Source organism: Barbus barbus (genome assembly GCF_936440315.1).
Source record: "Barbus barbus genome assembly, chromosome: 1".
Taxonomy (NCBI): domain Eukaryota; kingdom Metazoa; phylum Chordata; class Actinopteri; order Cypriniformes; family Cyprinidae; genus Barbus; species Barbus barbus.
Genome location: NC_136729.1, coordinates 13907422 through 13932742, shown reverse-complemented (window position 1 = coordinate 13932742; position 25321 = coordinate 13907422). Strand labels below are relative to the sequence as shown.

Genomic DNA, 25321 nt, shown 5'->3' with positions numbered 1-25321 from the left:
GAGACACAAGAGCACACTGGGGTCACAGTGAAGAGCGAAGACCTTGCAAAGTCACAGACTGTTGAGTGACTGACACATTCACACGCATGCTAGCTATGATTCTGTTAAAAGCAGTTTGTGCATTATATAAGATCAAGAGGATTCTTTCCCCCTCTCTAGCACACCTGTTATCAAACTTGCCTTGTAAACTTGAGATGCGTGCAGAGGTAAACACACACTTGCACAGAAACGCTCACACACACACATTTTACATTTACATTTACATTTAGTCATTTGGCAGACGCTTTTATCCAAAGCGACTTACAATTGGGGAATACAAAAAGCGATTCATCTTGAAGAGGCAATCAGACAGAGGAAGTGCTTGTAACACCAAGTCTCAGTCATTGTTCAAATACGTACAAGCTAGTAAGCGGAGAGAAAGATAGAGGGAAAGGTTTTTTTTTTTTTTTTTTTTCTAGTTTAGGATGAAGTCAAGTACTGCCTAAAGAGATGAGTTTTCAGTTGTTGCTTGAAGATTGCCAGGGAGCCGGCGTTCCGGATAGGGGTGGGAAGATTATTCCACCAGCCAGGAATGGTGAACGAGAATGTTCTGGAGAGTGATTTTGAGCCTCTCTGTGATGGTACCACAATGCATCGCTCACTAGCAGATCTCAGACTTCTGGAGGGGATGTAGGTTCGTAATAGTGAGTGGAAGTAGGAGGGTGCTGAGCCTGTGGTAGTTCTGTACGCAAGCATCAGTGTCTTGAACTTGATGCGAGCTGCCACTGATAGCCAGTGCAAGGAGATGAAGAGAGGTGTAACATGTGCTCTTTTGGGCTCGTTGAAGATCAGTCGTGCCGCTGCATTCTGAATCATTTGTAGAGGTTTGATTGTGTTTGATGGCAGACCAGCCAGAAGAGCATTGCAGTAGTCCAGTCTAGAAACGACAAGGGCCTGGACAAGAAGTTGTGCAGCATGCTCTGTCAGAAAGGGCCTGATCAGCTTGAGATCCGTGCAGCTACCATTGGGTCATCTGGTTGAAAAGAGAGATAGAGCTGTGTGTCATCGGCGTAGCAGTGATAGGAGAAGCCATGAGCATGTATGATGGGACCCAGCGATGTAGTGTATGTGGAGAAGAGGAGGGGTCCAAGAACTGATCCCTGAGGAACTCCAGTGACCAGTTGATGTGGTTTGGATACCTCCCCTCCCCAGGCCACCCTGAAGGATCTACCGGTGAGATAGGATTCAAACCAGCAAAGTGGAATCCCAGTGATGCTCAGTGATGAGAGGGTAGACAGGAGAATCTGATGATTGACAGTGTCAAAAGCAGCAGAAAGATCCAGCAGAATGAGGACTGATGATTTGGAATCAGCCTTTGCAGTTCGCAGGGCTTCAGTGACTGAAAGTAGCGCAGTCTCTGTTGAATGGCCACTCCTGAAACCTGACTGTTTAGCATCCAGTTTGTTGTACTGTGAAAGAAACCATGAGAGCTGGTTGAAGACAACTCGTTCGAGTGTTTTCCCTACGAATGGAAGGAGAGAGACAGGTCTGTAGTTATCTAAAAGAGTGTTTAATGTAGGTTTTTTGATCAGTGGGGTTACCTGAGCCTGCTTGAATGCTGTGGGGAAGATGCCTGTGAGGAGAGATGTGTTGGTAATGTGTGTGAGTGCCGGTAAGAGTGTGGGAGAGATTGTTTGGAGAAGGTGTGAGGGGATTGGGTCGAGAGGACATGTTGTAGGATGGCTGGAGAGGAGAAGTTTGGATACTTCTGCCTCGGTGAGGGGACAGAAGGAGAAGATGGGAGTTAGAGCAGTGGATGTGGTTGATTGGAGGTCCTGTGGAGTTGAGAACTGGTTACTGATTGTTCTAGTTTTGTCTGTGAAAAAAGAGGCAAAGTCGTCAGCGGCAGAGGTGGGTAGAGTACTCAAAAACTGTACTCAAGTAAAAGTAAAAGTACTTCTAGAAATATTTACTCAAGTAAAAGTAAAAGTAATAGTCTGAATAGTTACTTGAGTAAGAGTAAAAAAGTATCGGATAAAAAAACTACTCAAGTAGTTAGTTACTAATTACTTTGGATCATATAGGTACTGAATATAGTCTATTTTTATTTAGATATATAGATTACATTTATGTAATGTGTATGTGTATACACACACACACACACACACACTGCCGTTCAAAAAATATATATATTTTAATGTAATTTATTTCAGTGCAAATCAGAATTTTCATCAGCCTTTACCCCAGTCTTCAGAGTCACGTAATCCTTCAGAAATCATGTTGATTTATTATCAGTGCTGCTCTTTTTAGCTTTCTATTCATCAAAGAATACTGAACAAAATGTCACAGGTTCCAAAAAATATTAAGCAGCAAAACTGTTTCCAACACTGGTAATAAATCGATATATTATAATGATTTCTGAAGGATCATATGACTCCGAAAACTGGAGTAGCAGCTGATGAAAATTCTGACTTGCATCACTGAATTAAATTATATTTTAAAGTAAATTAATTATGTATTATCCTATAACCTCTGACACTGAAACCTCTGAAAATGCCTCACATGACTGCTCTGAACATAACGAAACAAATGCATATTGACGGATCTTCTGTTCTGCAAAATGTAAACAAATGTAGCCTATATTTTTGCAAGCTTAAATATTGTAAAAATATGAATATTAATTGTGTCTAGAACAGGTCGCGCGCCGCTGCGCAGAGCTAACGCGGGTTTCGCGGGTGTTCATTTCATACTCTGTGACAGCTTAATGTATAAATTATACATTGTATTTAATGTAAGGTACATATACAACAAACTGGTAATGTCATAGTGGTATCGTGGCCTATACCTGTGGAACAGTAGACAGCACACGCGGTGTTCATCTAATAAAAGATCTTCATATAGCTCTAGCAAACAAGCCTTTGCAGATTTGCTTTCAACTGACTGTAGATCCAAAGCCACGTCTTCATCGCTCTTGATGTTCTTAAACTCTCTGTTATCTGAGTGAGAACCGCTTCAGAGACTCAGCGCGTGCGGCAGGGAACTGAACGAATCATTCAAACGGATTCGCGAACCGATTCACTGGTTTGCCAACTGGTTTGATAAAGCCTTTAAACAGAATCGACTCAAAAGAATGAATCATTCGCGAACGGGCTTCGTTCATTGCCCAGAGAAAAGTAGACGGCGCGTTTGGAATAAACCGAAGCATTTTTAACTTGTATTGCATTAAGATACAGTAACGAGAGGAGAGTCGCCCACAGTAACGAAGTAAAAGTACCGTTTTTTCTCTAAAAATATACTTGAGTAAGAGTAAAAGTACCCATTTTTAAATATACTCTAAAAGTATTAGTTACCCAAATAATGTACTCAAGTAAATGTAACGAAGTAAATGTAACTCGTTACTACCCACCTCTGGTCAGCGGTTATCAAAGTGGTGGGAGGTGGAGGAGGGGGATAGAGGAGAGAATTAAATGTTCTGAAGAGATTACGCATGTCTGGAGCGCTGTTGATCTTGTTGTGGAAATGTGAGGATTTGGCGGTGTGGGCTTCAGTAGAGAAAGATGAAAGCAAAGACTGATACCTACTCAGGTCCGACGGATCGTTCGATTAAAAGATGCCGGGATTAATTGCCCCCAGCAGGTGTGAACTTCTAGGAAATGTACGACATGCGAGTTTCCTTGTATGAGGTGCTGTGAGTGTTTGTATACGCGTGTGCATGTCTTTCTGTCTATGCTTTTATATTTGATCCACAGAGGGGTTTAACCTGAGACTCAAGTCCAAACAACCTAACATCCCTCTGGAACACAATGCCATTTCTGTTTTAGCACCCCGTCCTCTAAATGCATCAAGTGTGTCTGTGTGTGTGTTAAAGAGGAATGAGGGCTCATAGGTGCTAAACAGAGTATTTGAGTTAAAGCCAGTCAGTACAACAACCAACTACAAAATGCTACTTTTTATTATGTGTGATGAAGTGTTAGTCTAGATATACTGTACAGATTTCATTTAGGACTGACTTTGACATTTTCTCAATAACGCCTTTCTGTTCAGCGGAAGAAATCACATGGTTTTTGAGAGACATAAGGAGCATATATGATGACAGAATTTTCTATGTAAGGTAGAAATTCGAATTTGGCAATTACACCCTACTAAATGCCAGCTGAAAGCCATCAGCAAAGGAAATGTATAGTTGCTTACCGGGACTTCAGCGGAATAACAGTAGATAAACATAAGCATGCACACAGTGCCACTGACGGCATGTATGGCATATTTTACTTACCTTAGTATGCGTGTATATTCAATTGGAATATCAAAAAGAGGAGTTTACTGCGATCCACTAAAGATATATTCACATATATTTCCTTATACATTTAAAAATGAGGAAATACATAAACTAAAATGAACTTGTGGCATTTCAAATGTATTTATCTATCCTTCTGAAGGCTTTATTAAAACAAGTTTGCCTGAAAAACCCATTTAAAATGTTCATTCTACTTAGCTCAAGCTTGAATTTAAGAATGTTGTATCCTGTTTGCTATATTATCAAATCCAACAAGTTAAGGTAACTCAAACCATTTGAGGAAACTGATTGCCTTAAACCATTTAAGTTTAAAAACTAATATTTACTGTGTGTGAAATGCTTATTCCATTTGAGCCCACCAAAAGATATTTTTTCTTTATATTAAATTAAACTACAAATCCAGTCAAATCATTTGTGTAGCTGAGACTTGAATAAATTGCATACAACCATTGATTGGTTTATTTTAACACACTATATTTTAAGGTCCAATTCTCGCTATTAACAAACAATTAACCATGACTTTTGCCTCAATAAACAGAATAAGTGCTTTATAAGTACTAATAAACAGCCAAATAAGTTAAAGGGTTAGTTCACCCAAAAATGAAAATTAGCCTGTGATGTACTCACCCTAAAGGTATCCTAGGTGTATATGACTTTCTTCTTTCAGACGAATCCAATCAGAGTTATATTAAAAATTAATTATCAGCTGATTATCATTATGCTTTAATGTGCACAGTCACTGTTTTTTAAATAAAGCATCATATAGTCTAATGTTCTGTGGCCTATCCTTGACCTAACCACAGGCTCTACTCTTCACCATAATGGTAACCCACAAAAACAAGCCCTTTGAAATCCCAATATAACAGATCATTAAACACTAACAGATCTCCCCTTGTATTAATCTTATGCAAAAACACACAAAATAACATTTAATTTCAACATTTACTCTCCTTTAACAGACCGAAGCAAAGCATGCTGGGAAAATGGAATCTGCCGTAACTCATTAAATTTAAGTTATGTTTAATATAATCAGTTATTGAGTTCACTTTTCTCTATTAAGTATAATGAACTTTAAGTAGAATTAGAGTAAAATGAACATGACTGTTAGGCTTCATAATGAACCTTAATTAAAATTCAATTCTGAATTGAATTCGAATTTAATTCAGATTTGAATGGTACAAAACCTTAAATTAGAAGACCTGTGTAGCGTATAACGTGTTATACATTAATGTGTCTGTCTACATTATATATGGCAGAGACAGGTCCCATGTTATTCTGATACTATGAATAATCCTGAGATATAATTCAACATTTAATTCTACTATATATATATATATATATATATATATATATATACACAACACAGTTTTCAAAGCTTTGAGCCTTGTGCTGCGTGCTTTAAATTTTTCTGTGCATCTGTTTCCTCTTATGTTGGGCTAAGGTTACACCTCACCTTAAAAGGAAGATGCTCTCAATACATTTAAATAGTTGATGCCTCTTCTCTTGTTAAGTTGGTCATCTTGTGTTGGGTTACACTTCCAAAAAAAGAAGAAGCTCTCAGTGTGTTTCTGTTTGTGCGTATGACCTTTGCTAAGGTCTCTCTGCGAGTTTGGCAGGAAAGAGTCGAGGTCACATTAAGAGTGGAAGAACCGTTCCAAATAAAACACACGTAACAACAGCAGTATTCTATCAGCATGTCTCTGTCCCAGTGACAAAGGACAGAACATTGGATCACATTTACAACCACATCCGGGCCATATACAAAACCCTTTCATGCTCCCACCTCAGCCATTCAGATCACTCTTCTTTGTTGTTAATCTCTGCATATCTACTGCTTCTAAAAACATAAAACTGACACAAATGCAAACATAATTCAGCCAGAGGGGCTATTTCAGTATTAAAAGACTGTTTCGATTGTACCCACAGGAATATATATATAGTTTATGGTACATGAGAGGCTGTCTCAGAGTTACAGGAATACACATCTCTCATTGCCTGCATAGATTATGTGGTTATTGCCAGCACAATAATGCTTTTACCCAGCCAGGGATCTCAAGGCATACATTCAACCCACTCTTGTAACAGCTATAAGAACCACCATAATCTTGACCCTCCCTTACATGGAAAATAGAAATATTTGCATCAGAATGTTATTCATGTGTTTTGTAGTATATTATACTGTCAACTTGCAAATGGTAAATGGTAAACTCACCACATTTAGCAATTGAATTCTAGATTAACAGACAAACAACTATCACCAGGTGCATTGGTTGTCAAGCATAAATTTACCAAAACATAAATTCATCAATTAAATCTGCTAATATAATTGGTGGTAATATTTGTGTGTAAAATTGAACTTCCCAATCAATAATAGTGTCAAAAAGAAAATTGCCTTTAATAATTGATCTAAAATATTTTGTTTGACCTTCCATACTGACATCCCTATTTCACAAAAAAATTGTGATATACAGTATAAAATTGTACTCACCATATGGTGCAGAGCTGCTATGCTGACTTTAGTGGTTGCACATTGTAAAATTCTCAACATTTGTCACTTTTTAATTGATGAGGCTCTTGGTTTCCGTCGTTGTTTGTAAGTTTGTAAGTGTCTAGCTAGCTAATCTATGTCCAAAAATATTTTATTATTATGCAAAAGGGATATCTCATCCAAAAATGTATTTCATTAACTCTATTTTAGTTCCAAACCTTTATGACTTACTTTCTTCTGACATTCTAATGAGAACTATCCTTCTCTTAGGGCAGTCGTGGCCTAATGGATAGAGAGTCGGACTTGTAACCTGAAGGTTGTGGGTTCGAGTCTGGCAGGTATTGTAGGTGGAGGGAGTGAATAACCAACCCCCAATACCACGACTGAGGTGAGACCATGACTGAGGTGAGACCCTTGAGCAAGGTACTGAACCCCCAACTGCTCCCTGGGTGCCACAGAATTGGCTGCCCACTGCTCCGGGTGTATGTTCACTACTGTGTGTACACTTGGATGGGTTAAATGCAGAGCACAAATTCCGAGTATGGGTCACCATACTTGGCCACACACCACCTCCCTTATACATAATGAAAGTCAGTGAGTGGAGTGCAATATTTTTGTATCTCGTTGACACTCATTGTAGAAGTTAAACAGTTTAACATTTTTCAAAATACAAGAAACAACACAAGGGCAAGTGAATGATGACAGAATTAGTTTGAATCATTTTAGGGTGGACTTTTCTTCTTAAAACCATAATTGTCTAATAAGAAAAGGACATTTTTATAGACAGAAACTGATGGATATAATGGATAAATGTCAAATAAGCACACCAGCCTACAGATTTAACTTCTTTAAAGTTTACATTTCAGATGCTCTTTCCTGCGACCTAATTTGATTTGCAGTAAACTAAATTTACAACAACAAATAACCACGACACACATTTAAACAACTACAACACACACATTTTTTATGAGAAGCTCTTCAAAGATAGGAGGTCACTCAGACTCTGATTCCCCAGTATAATTTACATGTGCCTGATAAAAAACATCTAGCACTCAATCAATATAAAACAAAGGGCGAGGCAGTGACCTACCACTATCCTGGGATGGAGAAAACAGTGACAGAAATAAATAAAGAGGAGGAGGAAACACTATCTATCAAACAGCAGAGCTTATGATGGATGCTGTAGAGTTTCAGGCCAGCATTAACAGTTATACATGCTCCAATAACAGATTTAACAGCACTATTCAATAAAACACCACTAAATCCCATAAACTCACACTATAGGCTATACATTATGGCATATTAGAGTCCTTTTTTACGAAGGATTGTCATCTAATATTCTTCTATCATATACCTCATGGAAGATTTTAGATTTGTGTCATTCTGCGAATTCACAGAAGTCAGTGCATTATTCATATAAATCAGGTAAAAATATGATGACCGTAGGCCCATTCACACTAAGGACAATAACTATAACATTAACGATGAAGATATGTTTTTTCAAAATCATTACAGTCCACATTACAACTATGACAATATTGGCACAGAGGAACGATATCCTTGGAATCACTTTCAGAGCTGATAAATGATAAAAACAAATAGCATTTAAAGCTACAGACGACAAAACTGCAGCACGCACTTAAACAGAACATTCTTGCAGTACTGCGTTGTGTGGACGTTAATATAGTTATCGTTGTAGTTATCCTACAGTTCATGGTGTGAACAGGCCTTAAGTGCTTCTTTAGCCAAACACAGTTAAACAAAACACTTCATTATAGTAAAGCTGTTAATCTGCGAGCACACAATTGAGTACAGAAAAGAGAAAGACAGAAGGTGAACACACGTTGTCACCTGGGCTACTAACAGCCAAGGAGAAAGAATTATATCCACATACAAACACAGTTTAATGAGCTTGAAGGGCAGTAGTCTACAGTTGCCCCATAACAGCAGGACAATAGCCCAGAAACGGTGCAGGCAACTTCCCCATTATACACTCACAATGACTGTCTGTGCCACTGACTGTCAACACGAGACAAACGACCCTACCCAGCCGACATCATTACAACTTTAGACTTAAAGAAACAAAGCAGAGAGAGCAAACACAGGAGAGCATGAACAAGAGGACAGGCTCACACAATAAGAAGAGATGCTAGGCTCTAAGATAATGAGACAGAGGGAGAGTGTGGCAACGGTTCTGGGTGAGATTAGGAATTGTAATGGAGAGTGTTGGAAAGAAGATGAATGAAAAGAGTAGAGCAGGACAGGAGAGTGTTATTGATGAATCATAGGGTGTTAATAAGTGGTAGACTGTGCGGACGAATTAATCACCCAGTAACAATGAAGTGCTCCAACGATCTGCAAACACCGCAACGCATACAAATATCCGTTATCAATTTCTAGTGGTCCTCCTGTCACATAACAAACACACACACACACATTCTTGAGCTGAAAGGATAACCTTTGCACAAACATCATGTTTAGCTTGTGCTATGGGTAAAGAATGTGTGTGTGAGTGTGTGTGTTCAGTCTCTGATTAGGCCATTGTGCATCATTACAGTTTGCTTCAAGTTTCCTGATTAAAATCCCATTCACTATTTAAAAGTGACAAATGAACTCATAGCTCAGGCTGTGTGTGTGTGTGTGTGTGTGTGTGTGTGTGTTTTGGGGCAGCATTGTGCTGGGGGGATGCGAATGACCTTGTTAAATGCTGAGTGGGCATTTGTGATTGGTGATCGGTGGTAATTAATGTCTGTTAATCTCACCTGACACAACACTTCAGGGACATTGATGCTGATTTAATCTGTCATACAGTCAACATCATGTGACTTTAGAGTCTAGATGTGCATCTCTTTATGTAATTACATATAAAGATATGTACTGTAATTAAATAAAAAATAATATAATATAATACAATATAATAAATATGGTTTTACCTCATTAATTCCAAATTAACAACCGCTTTGCAAGCCTGCATTACTTTGTGACTGGATCACAATACAATCCAGGTTGAAATGTGCCACTCAAACTGATAAGGTCTAAGTGAAAAGATCAATGAGTGTGCTAAAATTTAGCCACTTTTCTATGTTGATGGCAAAAAAAAAAAAAACATTCAGCTGCAACATAAAATGTGAAAAAAAGAAAGAAAGAAAAATATATATATATATATATATATATATATATATATATATATATATACTCACCGGCCACTTTATTAGGTACACCTGTTCAATTGCTTGGTAACACAAATTGCTAATCAGCCAATCACAGGGCAGCAACTCAATGCATTTAGGCATCTAGACTTGCTGAAGTTCAAACCGAGCATCAGATTGGTGAAGAAAAGGGATTTAAGTGACTTTAAACGTGGAATGGTTGTTGGTGCCAGACGGGCTGGTCTGAGTATTTCAAAAACTGCTGATCTACTGGGATTTTCACACACAACCATCTCTAGGGTTTGCAGAGAATTGTCCAAAAAAGAGAAAATTTATCCAGTGAGCGGCAGTTGTGTGGACAAAAATGCCTTGTTGATGTCAGAGGTCAGAGGAGAATGGGCAAACTGGTTAGAGATGATAGAAAGGCAACAGTAACTCAAATAACCACTCGTTACAACCAAGGTATGCAGAATACCTGAAGCAGATGGGCTACAGCAGCAGAAGACCACACCGGGTGCCGCTCCTGTCAGCTAAGAACAGGAAACGGAGGCTACAGTTCGCACAGGCTCACCAAAATTGGACAATAGAAGATTGGAAAAACATTGCCTGGTCTGATGAGTCTCGATTTCTGCTGCGACATTCAAATGGTAGGGTCAGAATTTGGTGTAAAGAACATGAAAGTATGGATCCATCCTGCCTTGTCTCAACGGTTCAGGCTGGTGGTGGTGGTGTAATGTTGTGGTGGATATTTTCTTGGCACACTTTGGGTCCCTTAGTACCAATTGAGCATCGTTTAAACGCCACAGCCTACCTGAATATTGTTGCTGACCATGTCCATCCCTTTATGACTACAGTGTACCCATCTTCTGATGGCTACTTCCAGCAGGATAATGCACCATGTCACAAAGCTCAAATCATCTCAGACTGGTTTCTTGAACATGACAATTAATTCACTGTACTCAAATGGCCTCCACAGTCACCAGATCTCAATCCAATAGAGCACCTTTGGTATGTGGTGGAATGGGAGATTCGCATCAAGGATGTGCAGCCGACAAATCTGCAGCAACTGCGTGATATCACGTCAATATGGACCAAAATCTCTGAGGAATGTTTCCAACACCTTGTTGAATCTATGCCATGAAGAATTAAGGCAATTCTGAAGGCAAAAGGGGGTCCAACCCGGTACTATATACTTTTTTAACCATGAAATATTAAATAGTACTTTAGGATTTAATACTCAGTACTAATATTATGTTATTATATTATATTATATTATATTATATTATATTATATTATATTATATTATATTAGGTTACACTTTATTTTAAAGGGGACCTATTATGCAAAAATCACTTTTATAAGGTGTTTGAACACAGTTGTGTGGCCGCCCACTCATTTATTTATAATCTAAAAAAATCATAAACAGCCTCTCAGAACGAGCTGTTTCAGATTCTCCCTCTGTTCACATCACCGAGGGGACAAAGTCTCGCCCATTTGTGACGCTGCCCTATAAGCATAGACACAGCCCTGAGTGAGAACCTGTGGTCTGCCTCCGCCATTACTGATTACTTGCTGTAGCTGCTGTAGATATACAATGTCAGCGCCAAAGAGACATTTCAAGTGTTGTGTTTCCCTCCATCTGAGCTGCTGAGGACACTGTGGTCAAGTTTCATTGTCTAAGGAAATGTCCCGGAAAAAATTGGTAAAGTCCCCAATACGTGTAGGGATCAATACCAACGCTTTGTGCGCGAACGTCAGCTCCAGACAAAGTAAGTACAACACGTTTGTTTTCAAAATTGCCTTTCTGAAAGAGCTTCTTGGCACTCTTGGCACTTCTAAAGCTACCATTGTCTGTGTCGGTTTTCACTGGTGCTGTCTTCATGAAAGATTGTGAATAGGAATGTGGTGGTTAAAAGTTGCATATGAAAGCAATGTGAGTCGATCACTTGAGTTTATTGAGCTCATAATCACTAGTGGGTCTTATAAAGTTTGTGATAGCATGCCATGCACCACGAGACCAGCTATGTTGTTACTTTTATCCCGCCGTGCTCCCCGTCTGTGTAATTCATAAACGTGAATTTATTATGCACAGTATAATCAGATGACTGACTTGAAACCGAGTATGTTTTCTGTAAAGATAACAGGCTTGTAGTAATAGTGGAATGTTTATTTGCAAAGACTAGCACTGCTAATGCAACAGCTTGAGCTCTTGAAGCTCCACCCTCTTCCCCGGGAGCACCAGCTCATTTGCATTAAAGCAACTTACTCAAATACAGAGCGTTTTGGCTCATACCCTAAAAGTGGCAATTTTAACAAGCTATAAAAAATTATCTGTGGGGTATTTTGAGCTAAAACTTCACATATACGCTCTGGGGACATCAGAGACTTATTTCACATCTTGTAAAAAAAGAGCATGATAGGTCCCCTTTAAGGTGTCCTTGTTACAGTGTAATTATAAATTTAAGTACTGAATAATATTAATTAAAAACATGTACTTACTATAGGGTTAGGTTTAGGATTAGGGTGTGCTTTAGGGTTATTGCATATAATTATGCAGAATGTTGTGCTAATACTATAGTAATTACATGTAACGTGTGACAAGGACACCTTAAAATAAAGTGTTATATTATTTTATATTATTATATTATATATTATATTACATTAGCTATAATATATCTATAATATCTATACATTTTCTAATATAAATTTCTGATATCATGTAAAAATGTCAATTTCACCCCTTGCATTGAAAACTAGAATCATTCCTCTAAGCCACAACATTTTACCCCAACAGTTCATTATTTAATCAGGTTAAACTTTATTTAGCGGTCAACTGAAAGCTGTAGCACTGAGAGATTTAAGACAGAATAGGACAGAAATAGACACAAGAAATAAAATGTAAGATGATTTGAAGTTTGTGTAAGATACTCTCATTCAAAATCAGAGAAGGAAAGGGAACTACAGAAGCAGACAGCACTCCATGAAGTACGTACTAAGCAGCTCTCTCTAGTTTTGTGCTGACAGGCAAACGTGTGCTTTTGAGGAGCCAACACTACATAAGTGCTCTCTCTGATCCTCTCCATCAAAAGGCAGGCAAAATCATCCAGTCACCGTTAGCATAACAAAAGCACAGGATGTGAACTTTACTGCAGCAACCCAAGCTATACATACACCCCAAACTAACAGAAAAAAATTCTTACTTTACTGTTTCAAATACCACCAACCGCCACCATTTTTCATAGACATAATTACCACTTGGCGTGAGGCACTTTGCGGCAGCAGATGCCATGTTGCGGAACTATGGTTTCCATGGTGATTATTGTGATTTACCTGGGATACACATGTCATAAATATTCTACCCTAGTGACACGTGCACAGCTGGACCCTAAGAAAGGATGGGACCCTCAGGAGAGTGGATTTGTGAATGACTGGATCTAGTTCAGCATTTCCCAACCTTTCTTGTCTATCCCTATCCCAAAGTCACATCAGAAAGACTCAACTACCCCTCCATCAGGATTATCATTAATATTATTAAAAAATCACCATTATAAAATGCACTTTGCTATTTTATTTAATTTTCAGCATATTTTGTAATTGATTTTAACAAGCAAAATAGAAATCCCTATATCCCAAGTATTCCCCACAACCTGCTTAAGTATCTAAAATAACTCTTATATATGGCACTCAGTGGTATAGTCCATAATCTGGACCAAAATAAACCCTAGTGAGGAAAAATCCAGGTCTCACCTGTACTTCTTAGCAACATAAGCACAAATGCAAATATTCACAGGCAGTTCTTCAGACAGTTATTTTCTCTGTTTGAAATGCGCATGTTCTATTTAAAAAATCTGCATTTAATGCTCCTTCAGGCCATGCAAAGTATTGTACTTTACATTAAAAAAAAATAAAGTTTCTTTTTTTAAATTACCCATTTACTGGGTAATCCCTTCCCATCTTTTAACCAGAAAGCCAGAGGGGTCTCGAAGCCAAGTAGCCTACATGCTGCAAAATCACATTTATTCAATCACAAACAAAATAACTTCCTATACCTCATATTTAAAATCATAAATATCATAATGGTGTTTAATATCATAATAATAAATAAAAAAAATATTACTTTTTCTCCTCTTTTCTGGATTTCACTTCTACTTTAGATTGCATTCAATGCAAGGGGTGAAATTGACATTTTTACATGATATCAGAAATTTATATTAGAAAATGTGCCTTATACTTAATATAGTGACCCATAAAGATAAATGCTTTGGATAGTCAAAAGCATCATCAAGATTTTGCAGAATGCATAATGATCCCTCAGGAAAGATTAAGACACAAAAAAAAACAGTTTGATGTGAGTCTGATTTTGTTATCCCATGATATGTTAAATTATAAGACGCAAGTCCTACATGTTACCTGCCTCTTCAATTGAATGATTTATTCAGACAGGGTATATGTCTCATTGAGGTTAATTATGTAAACATATGACCCCCGCACAAACACACACAAAGACACTCACAAACACATGGCTTCTAGTGGTGGGTGGGGGGACAGAAGGGAGGGAAAGACTGGAACCGCTCATCGTAAATGAGACTGTGATGTTTTTATGTGCGTGTGAAGGATCGCGGTGTGTATCATGTTCATCGGTGATCGTAAATTAACAGGTGTTGTCAAAAGCGGTACAAAGACATGCAACGAAATGATCAGGACAATTACAAAGCGACGTGCAGCTCTGGGTCCCAGACAACATAAACTCACTATATCGACAAACGCTCTTCAGTAGAGACTAGACGATAAACCTTCAAAGTCTCAAGGATCACATTCACTCATACACACTGTGATATACAGTGGAAATGTCCATTCTGAAAGGGATAGTTCGCAAAAATAATAATTTGCTCACCCTCATCATGTCGTTCCAAACCTGTCTTTCTTTCTTCTGGAAATAAAATACAAGAAGATATTTTGAATAATGTTTCAACTGTTTTTATCCATACAGTGAAAGCCAGAGGCTCAAAACAACATTGAACCCCACTGATTTTTACAGTATGGATGAAAAAAGGAAGAATATTGTCAAAATACCTTCTTTGGTTTACACAGAAGAAAGAAAGCCATGCAGAATTCGAAATGACATGAAGGTGAGTAAATTATTTGTTTGGTTTGTTAAATGTGATGCCAGCAGCTACGAGAACCCAGATCGGTTTAGTTTTGATCAGTCAACAATGACACTCAAGTGACACTATATTTTATATACCTTATTTTTGAGCTCCCATGATCCCAGAGGTCTTTCAAAACCAATCATTCATCAGCAAACATGTCATAACTCAAAGAGATTACTTCTTATATCCATGTTAATCCTACGTGCTAATGCCACCCTCACTATTTGAACTCAACGGAAGTCGACAGACTTAGATTACAGCATAACTCATCTTATTTGAAGCAAGACAGAAGGTTTGAAGATTGGTTTTAGAGTGTTTTGGGCAACTCACCGGGTCTTTTTTCTAGTTTTCTTCCTCGACTGCCACAAAGCCGGACTTTGGAGATGAGGATGAGGATCTGTTTCTGGCAGAGTGACTTGTTGCTCTTGGGGCAAGGCTTGCGTTTGGTGGAGATCTGTCGGTTGGCCTGGGGGTCCTTGACTTCCCTGCGCTGCCGGATCAGCGAGCTGGCGAGGGCAGCCATTTTGCTGTGCCCCGCTCACCCGTAGGGCGCAGAGGGCGTCAGTGGGCCGCCCACCTGTCCGATCACCCAGGGCCACGGAGGACAGGAGCAGAAGACAGCAGATGTTTAGTGAACAGCGGGGTCTCCCACAATAACCAAGGGGAGAATGCGTCACAACTTGGTAGGGAACAAAAATGGGCTTGGTTTTAGAGGGGTAAAGGGGGTGGGGCAAAACAGTTGTGAAGTTCACAATAAACTCTATTTGTTTCTTTGGCTTTAAAATAGTCCCTGGAATGCAGAACTCCTGGTGTTGTGATTCTGATGAACGACAGCTGTCGTTGTTGGGATTATTTGCTGTATTTCAGGTCTCGTTGCACAGCATACAGACTGGAAATGTGGCAGCTGATGATCCATGGAGCCGTACTGGAATTCTGGAAGATAAGTGAGCCATCACAGCACCACCATACCCTCTATCCGACTTTATCCCTGAAGCTCCGAGCTCCCAGAAGCCCTGGTCTCTCACTTCCCTTCCACGGTTTAGTGTGAGATCAATCTTCAGAAATCACCTGGATCAGAAATCATTCTGCGAGTTCAGAAAATAGGCATAAATTGTCCAATCGCTTTATCCGTACGGTTCCACATATCAGTGAGGTCCTCGTAAAACGGAGAAGTTCGAGGGATGCATAAAACAAACTAAAATACAGATCCTACTGAGAAAAGGAACAACATCCTGAGACAATCTTATAGAAACTCCATTACCTGATTCCGAAGTATCACATCCATGACACTGTGACTGCAAAAACACCAAAAACAAAGACAGACACACTGAGTAAAAGTCAAGAACTGGTGTCGTCAACCCTGGACTTCATGTCTGTGGATAATCAGATAGATAAGGATGAAAGGAATTGGAAGTTCTCTCCCTTCTCAGCCCCTCTGACATTCCCCTTTGCTCCCTCTCCCCAAGCTCCCGAGAGAGTGTTTGTAAATTCCAAGGGCTTCCGCAGATAGAGGTGACATTCATGAACGAGTGAGAGAGCAGGAGAGTGGAGTGGAGCACCAAACCTCCCACAGACTCCCGTAAGGCAACCAGGCAGAGCACTGAGGAACTCGTAGCTCTGTGTCCTTCACACCACTTGAGAGGAGAGGTGGGAGGGAGGCACGGATGGAGGGATGAAACGAAGGAATGTTAAGGACGGATGGTGCACATATCTGTTCATCCGGCTTCACATGCTGTAAAGGTCCCGTTTGAAGAAGGTCCCCAGGAGCTGTCAGGTTTGTCCCAGCGCTCCTGTCTTCAGTTTTAGCCCAGTTTTCAATGCTTAAAGTATTCTCACCCCTGCAGGCGTGCGTAAAAAGGTCTCTTCAGCAAGGCACCTCTGAATCTGTGCGAGAATGTGAGAGTTTGTGTGTGTGTGTGTATGAGAGTGATTGAGAGAGTGTGTGAATGTGTGACTCCCCGTCTCTCTTTTTTTGCTCTCCCTCCCGTCCCCGCTCACAGTGAGTTACGGAGCCAACACTGGCAACATGCTTTGCTTTACTCCCTCGTTCTCTCTTTCCATCTCTTTGTAAACCCTCCCCTTACCTATTTATTGCCTTCCCTCTCTGTCACTCAGAACCCTCCTTCTTCTCTTGATGTTCTCACACACGCCCCTCTCATTCCTCTATTCCCTACCCCCTTCTGTTCTCTCTCTCTTTCTCGCTGGCAGCTGTTGTGGTCTGGAGCGTAAAAAAATTAACCTGCCTCATGCTTCCATAAAGCGACAGATGAGACAGAGAGAGAGAGAGAGAGAGAGAGAGAGAGAGAGAGAGAGAGAGAGAGAGAGACAGACAGAGAGAGAAAGAGGAAGGGAGGGTGAGAGAGTCCTTATTTACACAAACATAAACACACATGCCACTTAAAGTAACAGATATGAACACAATAAAATACTGATTACAGTATTGTGAACTTATATAAATGCTACAAAAACACACTTAGAGACAACTAAAAGTCTCACAATTCTAAATAATATGAACATTATGAATCTATTTTTATACATGACTACAACAGGGGTTGGTACCAAATTTTCCTTGAAAATGCCTTTTTAAATTTCAATTCAGTTCTTGAATTTGAATTTGAATCGATGAAGCAAACATGATGCAGAACTGCATTTTAAATTTTAACTGTAAAGTAGCAGAATTCAAATGCAACATTGACTATTATCACTTTTTTTACCTATAAAGCAAAACAGAAAGAGACAACGATAGACCGATATAGACAGACAGACAGACAGACAGATAGATAAATCAGTTCAATTCAGTATTTATAGATAGATAGATAGATAGATAGATAGATAGATAGATAGATAGATAGATAGATAGATAGATAGATAGATAGATAGATAGATAGATAGATAGATAGATAGATAGATAGATAGATAGATAGATAGAAGCACCAGCATCTGTGTTTTCAACATGAAAGAGATGTACAAGGATGTTTCAACTAATATCGTCATTTCTTTTTGACCCTAATAAACTGGTAATGAATTTTCTATGGCAAGTGATACAATGTACAGTTATCATACTATGTGTGTAAATAGCTGTGCTAAAACATTTATGAGTATTTGTGCATGCCAACAGATTTTGTTATGGATGTGCAGCATCTAAGAATCACAATCTTTGGTAAATTAAATTTTTTCTTACACCATGTTACACCAGTTTTAGTCATATTATCAAGATTTCATATGGCCGTTCACAATTTGTTTGTTGGACTGTGTATGTTTTTAGGCAAAGACAATTTCTTTTAGGCAAGAAATTAAGTAACAGTCTTTTCTCTTTGAGATATTTATTTTAGTGCAACTTTGTGTCTGTCCACGATGTGCGAACACATGAAGCATCAACATGAAAATTAAGTCTTGCTGTTTTACCCTTAAAACTATTGCACCGAAAGCTGCACATTCATTTAAGTTTGAGCATGTTAAAATTTCCATACTCTTGTAAAGAATATAGATAAATTTCATCCATAACCTTTCGTACATTCAAGAGACAAAATCACTAAGAAAGAGAGTATAGCAAGACAAGAAAATGTTTGTAGAATGCATATATAAATGCATATAGAATTCAGAAAAGCTCTTTCATAAACAATTGTGAAAGTTTATTAAAAGTGGATTTGTAAACTATTTTTTTTATTACTCCACTGGATTTAGTCGTCTTGCTCAGATTACACAATTCACATTTCTTTTGTTTGGCCGTATTTGTTTTAAGACTCTTCTGCAAGTTCATGCTACTCCTTGCATGGGAAAGAGAGCATGACGAGCACATACTTATTCATTTAAGAAAATTATTGAACACTTGACTGAACTTTTTATTATTTTGACAAACCTCCATTTCAAATTATTTCCCTTGAGGTGATTGTCCACAGAATCTTTTTCAACACAACGACATTAAACATTAAAGAATATTATCAGTCACTATCGCTATCTTCTTTGACTCAAATAAAGCAACATCTCTGGTGTACATAAGCATCTACAATGTGTGCAGGTGCTAAACATCTTGTTTCTCCACTTCTGTCATATTTATTTGATGTAATGCAAACATATTTTGAGAACTATGATGTCCCACGCTTTTGTAAAGGTTATAGAAATAATTCAAACATAATCTTTACATATAGTAACTATCTTTGCACAAAACGAATTGACTAAAAATCATTGAATTACGAAATGCAAAAGTGTATACATCATTTAAGAAAAATTGCTATAATGCATACAGGATACAGAAATCATCCTCTTGATCTATTGTGACTGACATTTTACTAAGTCAGACGATTAAGATTATGGATGACGCGGCTCACATTTTGTTTGTTGGACTGTGTATGTTTTAGGTGAAGACACCTCTTTGTGAGCTGTCATCATAATAGGAATAAATGAAAATTAAGAAAAATTTCTTGAGAGTGTTTGACAAAGTTGGTATTTCTTTTTTACGAAAATTAAGGTGTGCTGTTTTACACTTACAGCTGAAACATATGTAATCGTTGTGCTCAAAGCTACACATTCAGTAAAGTTTAAGGTTGTACACAGTCATGAAAAGGCTACAGACAAAATAAAGGAATTTTTTGTGCTCCCTATGTAACTCAAGAGTTCAAGTCACTATGAAAATTATCATATGAATACAGAAAACCATAACATTATACTACATTCCCTTTGAAAAGGTTATAGACATAGTCGTTTATACAGGAAATTTGTTTGCACAACAGAAATATGTATCAGTATAATAAATACCTAATACTGAAATCCTCTCTTCTAAATATATTGTTTAAGTTTTAATGTTGATTTTGATGGCCTACCCCTCTAGCTGCTACCACTCTATACTTTTTCATTGTTTTTTTTTTTTAGATGAAGACTATTCTCAGAATCTGGTCAATCACGTTGCGAGTGTTTGCAGGAAATCATTATAACATAATAAAAGGAAAGTCCTTCTACAAGAGATTATTTAAACTGAAATTGTGATGTACTGTAGAGCTGTTTCTGGTCTGTCTACAAAGCGGCCACGAGACACAAGCCCCGTACTGTTTCTCTGTTACATGCACATCTATTTCATTTAGAACACAAAGTTGCACATTACAAGTTGAAGATAGTGTGGAAACACTATTTTCTTTGCACATGACTCTAAACATGACTTTAATAAATAAATCACAGATGTCATGTAGTTAATTCATTGAAAGGTGCATGTTTTTGATCGTTTCAGATGGTCTGCACCAGCACACAGACACGTTTTAGGTATTCATCTGACCAAAAGGTTTGATCTTGGGGAAACACGAATAACAGCAGCTGTGTGTTGTCATGATTGTCTTCAGAATGGACCCACTTTTATTAAAACAATGCGGCATGAAGTTACTGTATTCAACAGCACGGCCCCTTGAAATATTGTAGTATATATTTTTTTTCCCTTCTAAATATCTAAACATGTATTTAGCTTAAATATTAGTTGTTAAGTTTTTACAAAGTTGTCATGCCTGTTGTTGAATTTTGTAACCTATATTTCACCAAACCTAATGGACTGAAAATTAGGTTTAGCATAAGTCTGTATTTCAGCTGTTCACCTGAAAATGCAAGTGAACTGAGATTTCATTACTGAGATAATCTACAGAATGTGAAATCATCTCACGGTTACATTAGAGTTTAGGATTCTAGGGTAACACTTTAGAATACTGTTTCTTACTTACTGCATAACTAATAAGGAATTATTGAAGAACTAACAGGTAATGATTCATTAACACCTAACTCACTACTGTTAACTACTAAGGAAGATGTGTTAACTAATCAGTATGTAATACAATTTTATGATTGTGTTAAGTAACAGTTAGCTAAACAATAACTAATGTATTCTGTCACACCTCCTGAAGAACTGCTATTAATTATCTACTAGTTAAGGTTCAATAAAAATAACTATGAAATAACTACTACTGAACAATTATACGCAAATAGTCACTATAATAATCAGGTTGTGGCCCACAAATCAAGTACTTGACCAAAAGTACAGATACCCAATAAAATATTACTCCAGTAAAATTATAAGTAGGCCTATTAATTTTTAAAATTACTTGAGTAAAAGGACACTATAGTACCAACTTTGTTATAGTCCACTACTACTATTATTAGCCTATAATGGAAATGAAATATGCATTTTGTTTGCTGCACACCCAAAAGGACTCATTACTATAATTGTACATAACGAGGGGTGAGAACCAGAAGGGTGTAAGTGACATTTTGGGTGAAATGGATATATATATATATATACTGGCAAAAGTATACTATCATCCATGAGTATACAAATTTTTATTATAAATGATTGAAATCAGTGCACAAAGTCAGATCAACCTATGGTAAGTTTTTGTTTTGGCCCTCCTGTAAAGTTAGTGAAATGTCACTTAAGCCTTTCTGGTTCTCACCCCTTATGTTTTTGCCTGTATGGTAAATAATTTCCTTGTTCTGTAGGAAATCTGCTTCGGAAAGGAACCGCAACTCAACTGTCTTGCCATAACTATCCAACTTACTACAGATACAGTACACTCTGTAAAATGGTGGTTTGCTAATTAATCAATTTATTTATTTTCTGAAACACTGGGATGAAGCTGTTGGGTCATATTTGTTTTTTAGTCTTAGGTAGTTTTTGTGTTGTGTTAATGCCTAGTTAACGGCAGTTTCCCTGAGCCCAGCTCCCGTATAAGTAATTAATTCCTTATTAATTACTAAAGGTTTCGCTATATTTTCACTTTAGAATAGGCCTACTCTTGCAGGTTCTAAATAAGTCCTGCATAATTATTTGATAATTATTTATTAATTACTAATGGGCTCCCTATGTTTTCACTTTAGAATACTGTTTCAGGTTCTAAGTAATTCTTGAAGAATTATCTAATAATTATTTATTAATTACTAAAGGTTTCACTATATTTTCACTTTAGAATAGGCCTACTCTTGCAGGTTTAAAATAAGTCCTGCATAATTATTTGATAATTATTTATTAATTACTAATGGGCTCCCTATGTTTTCACTTTAGAATACTGTTTCAGGTTCTAAGTAATTCTTGCGGAATTATCTAATAATCCTTTATTAATTACTAATGGGTTACAGTATTTTCACTCTCCCTCAGTCCTTGCCTTACATACAGAAATTGAAATAATAGTAATATGGTATATGCTGAGGAGGCACACATACAGTACTTTATATAAAATATAAAAACTAAGGTAAGTTATCGCATGGCACTGGAGAGGTGGTGGGGTTCCTATCGGATGCTGATTTCTCACAAAACAAACTCAAAACAATTCACTATATAGGCAAAACCTCTGTAAAATTTATTGCATTTATTAATATTGCATTTTCATACTGCTACTACTGCTAATAACATTTATATGAAAGGGTCACAACTCAATGTAATTGTGTATGACTGTTCATTAGTAGTTACTTCATAATTATTTTTATTGAACCTTAACTAGTAGATAATTAATAGTAGTTCTTCAGGAGGTGTGACAGAATACATTAGTTATTGTTTAGCTAACTGTTACTTAACACAATCATACAATTGTATTACATACTGATTAGTTAACACATCTTCCTTAGTAGTTAACAGTAGTGTGCTAAGTGTTAATGAAACATTACCTGTTAGTTCTTCAGTAATTCCTTATTAGTTATGCAGTAAGTAAGAAACAGTATTCTAAAGTGTTACCAATTCTAGGTTATGTTGAATATTGTTTGTTACTGTTCCTCATGTTTAACACCTCATTACTTGAAGACACGTACTGTATAAATCACAAAGTTTTTCACTGTAGTAGGCTGACTCTGAAACCTGACCAAAAAAATTAGCTGGAGACTTGTAGCAGTATGAAAATTGTTGTGTTTTTATCTTTCTATGTTTTGTTTGTGTTGTTCTGTCTTTTCTTTGTTTTTTTGCAAACAGAACTGCTGTAATGTTAGCGAGCTCTTTGTGTACTTGGCTTCTCTTCATATTCATCAATATGTATGTGATGAATATTGATACGAAATAAAATATTGCCATAATCCGTAATCTTCACCTCGAGACATCTACATTATATTATTAATACTATCCTAGTTTATATCAGATATAAGATACAAGATAATTTATTTATAATTATTTCTTTCTACATTCGTACATTCTATTCAGCTACTCATTTTCTTTTTATTCAATTGATTGAAATTAAAAAAGACTAGTAAAGGATAACGAGTGATTCAACCTTTTATTTTTAACAATATATTGATGAATATACATTCATACATTGAAGTAGTGAAGAAAATGATCAAATCGCCGTTACACACAGTGGTCTAGCCAGAAAAGAAAATCTCTGACAGCCAATATGTTTTTGTGTAATATGAAATTGACCTGCGATTCAATGATTTCACATATTATGGATTCAAAATCTTTTACAATCAGCGACGTGCATAAATCCGTTACACACGTACACAGACAGAGAACCTCGTGAATTCCCATCTGATCTATACGTTCAATCATCACATCCAGAATTTCTCTTGTGGTTACAGAGACTGGCTCTTTGCTGTAAATAAACATGCTAGTCAAATCAGGCCATGGGTTACTTTTCAGGCTTCTTACAAAGTCCATTTCATTCTTGAGATTTTTTACACGCTTGGTATCCCCCATACAATCATGACTCGGATCGCAAGCATGCTCGATGACCGTTTGCATCAGTTTGATCATCTGTCCTTGGTAATGCGGTTTGAACGTAGTGTCCATGAAGTCAATTACATAACACGTTTTCCCCGCGGGACAGTCACACTTCAGCTGATCATCCGTAGCTGCTCCAGAACTCCAGTCGCGCTTCATCAGCTTTTGCACAGCGTCAGACATCCTTTTCAGAATTCAGTTCTCTCCAAGAGATAAACTTTGTCCCCTAATCGATATAGAATGTTGTCGCCGTTTCCTAGAATCTGGACTGACTGTTTTAATCCACGACGGTCCAGGCCTTGTGCAATTTCAATTTCAGCTTCAATTTCCGGTTTATGGTTCAGATCCGTCGATGCCTTATTAATTGAAAAAAATTGCAGAGTGCTTCAAGCTCAGACAAAATGGATTGTTGAAGCTGATTCTGTTGGTCCATATACTGTAGATAATATTTTGATCAACAAGATGTTGCAGTAGCTCCGTTGACCGTGCTGTCAAGACCTAGGAAAGCCAGCGATAACTGCAGAGTTTATGAGGACAGGCGCTCTTTGCTCACAGGGATGTAGCATAGCTGTAGTCACGAGGAGATAGCGGTAGATCTTCTGTACATTCGTGCGAAATAAATTGTTGGGGGAAAGGTCTTGTGCTTTTCGGATGTTGGTTGGGTGGTTGTTGAGACGGGGGTGTTGCACTCAATAGTGGAGGAGGGTTAAGGGGGCCTGGTTAGGGATTTGCTTTGACCAGCGAAGTGTCGCATATGTCACCAAAAGAGAATTCTGTCGTTTTCACCAAAAGATATTTTGATTAAAGATTATGAGATAACTTTGTCATTTATTAGGATTTTTGTTAAGACGCCAGTAGTTTGTTTCAAGTAACGGTAATGTATTGTGGCTTGGAAAACTTAATCCAATAGCCAATTATTAAACAATTAAACATACAGCAAAGAACACATAGATGGATGAGTACACGCTGAAAAAAGAAACATTACAATATCATCGTTCAGGTTTGTTATACCGAATACACAATTATACTGAATATACAGACTGATTATTCAGTTTAAACAAATTTAACTTGACTGAAACAGTTCGTCTATCGTTGAAAAAATGGTGTTTAACACAAGTACATCTCTTTGATCATACACATCAGAGTCAGACTCATCGCTGCTTTGAGATAAAAAGTGTGTGAGTAGCTGAATAGAATGTACGAATGTAGATGGAGATAATTATAAAGAAATGATCTTGTATCTTATATCTGATATAAACTAGGATAGTATTAATAATATAAATAAATGTCTCGAGGTGAAGATGACGGATTAAAGCAAAGAGTTCGCTAACATTACAGCAGTACTGTTTGCAAAAAACAAGACACTCACACACAAAACTTTTACAATCACACATGACGATACAATAGGTATTGTGATGTTAAAAATGAAACCGTGGTTCAGAACAACACGAACAAATCATAGAAAGATAAAAACAACAATTTTCATACTGCTACGACTAAGTCTCAAGCTAATTTATTTATTTTTTGGTCTGGTTTCAGAGTCGCCCTACTACGGTGGAAGACTTTGTGATTTATACAGTAGCCTATGAG

At 37.5% G+C, this 25321-nt stretch overlaps 1 protein-coding gene across 1 annotated transcript in view; it reads right to left on the bottom strand.

The window, feature by feature from the left end:
• LOC306874463 (fibroblast growth factor 11-like) overlaps nucleotides 1–15583 on the bottom strand; it is a gene marked incomplete at both ends in the record, with an annotated part of 77924 nt that extends 62341 nt beyond the window's left edge. Inside the window, one exon of the mRNA XM_079424528.1 lies at nucleotides 15391–15583. Coding sequence (XP_079280654.1) covers nucleotides 15391–15583 — 193 coding nt within the window. The remainder of the gene's footprint in view (nucleotides 1–15390) is intronic.
• Nucleotides 15584–25321: the final 9738 nt, after the last annotated feature.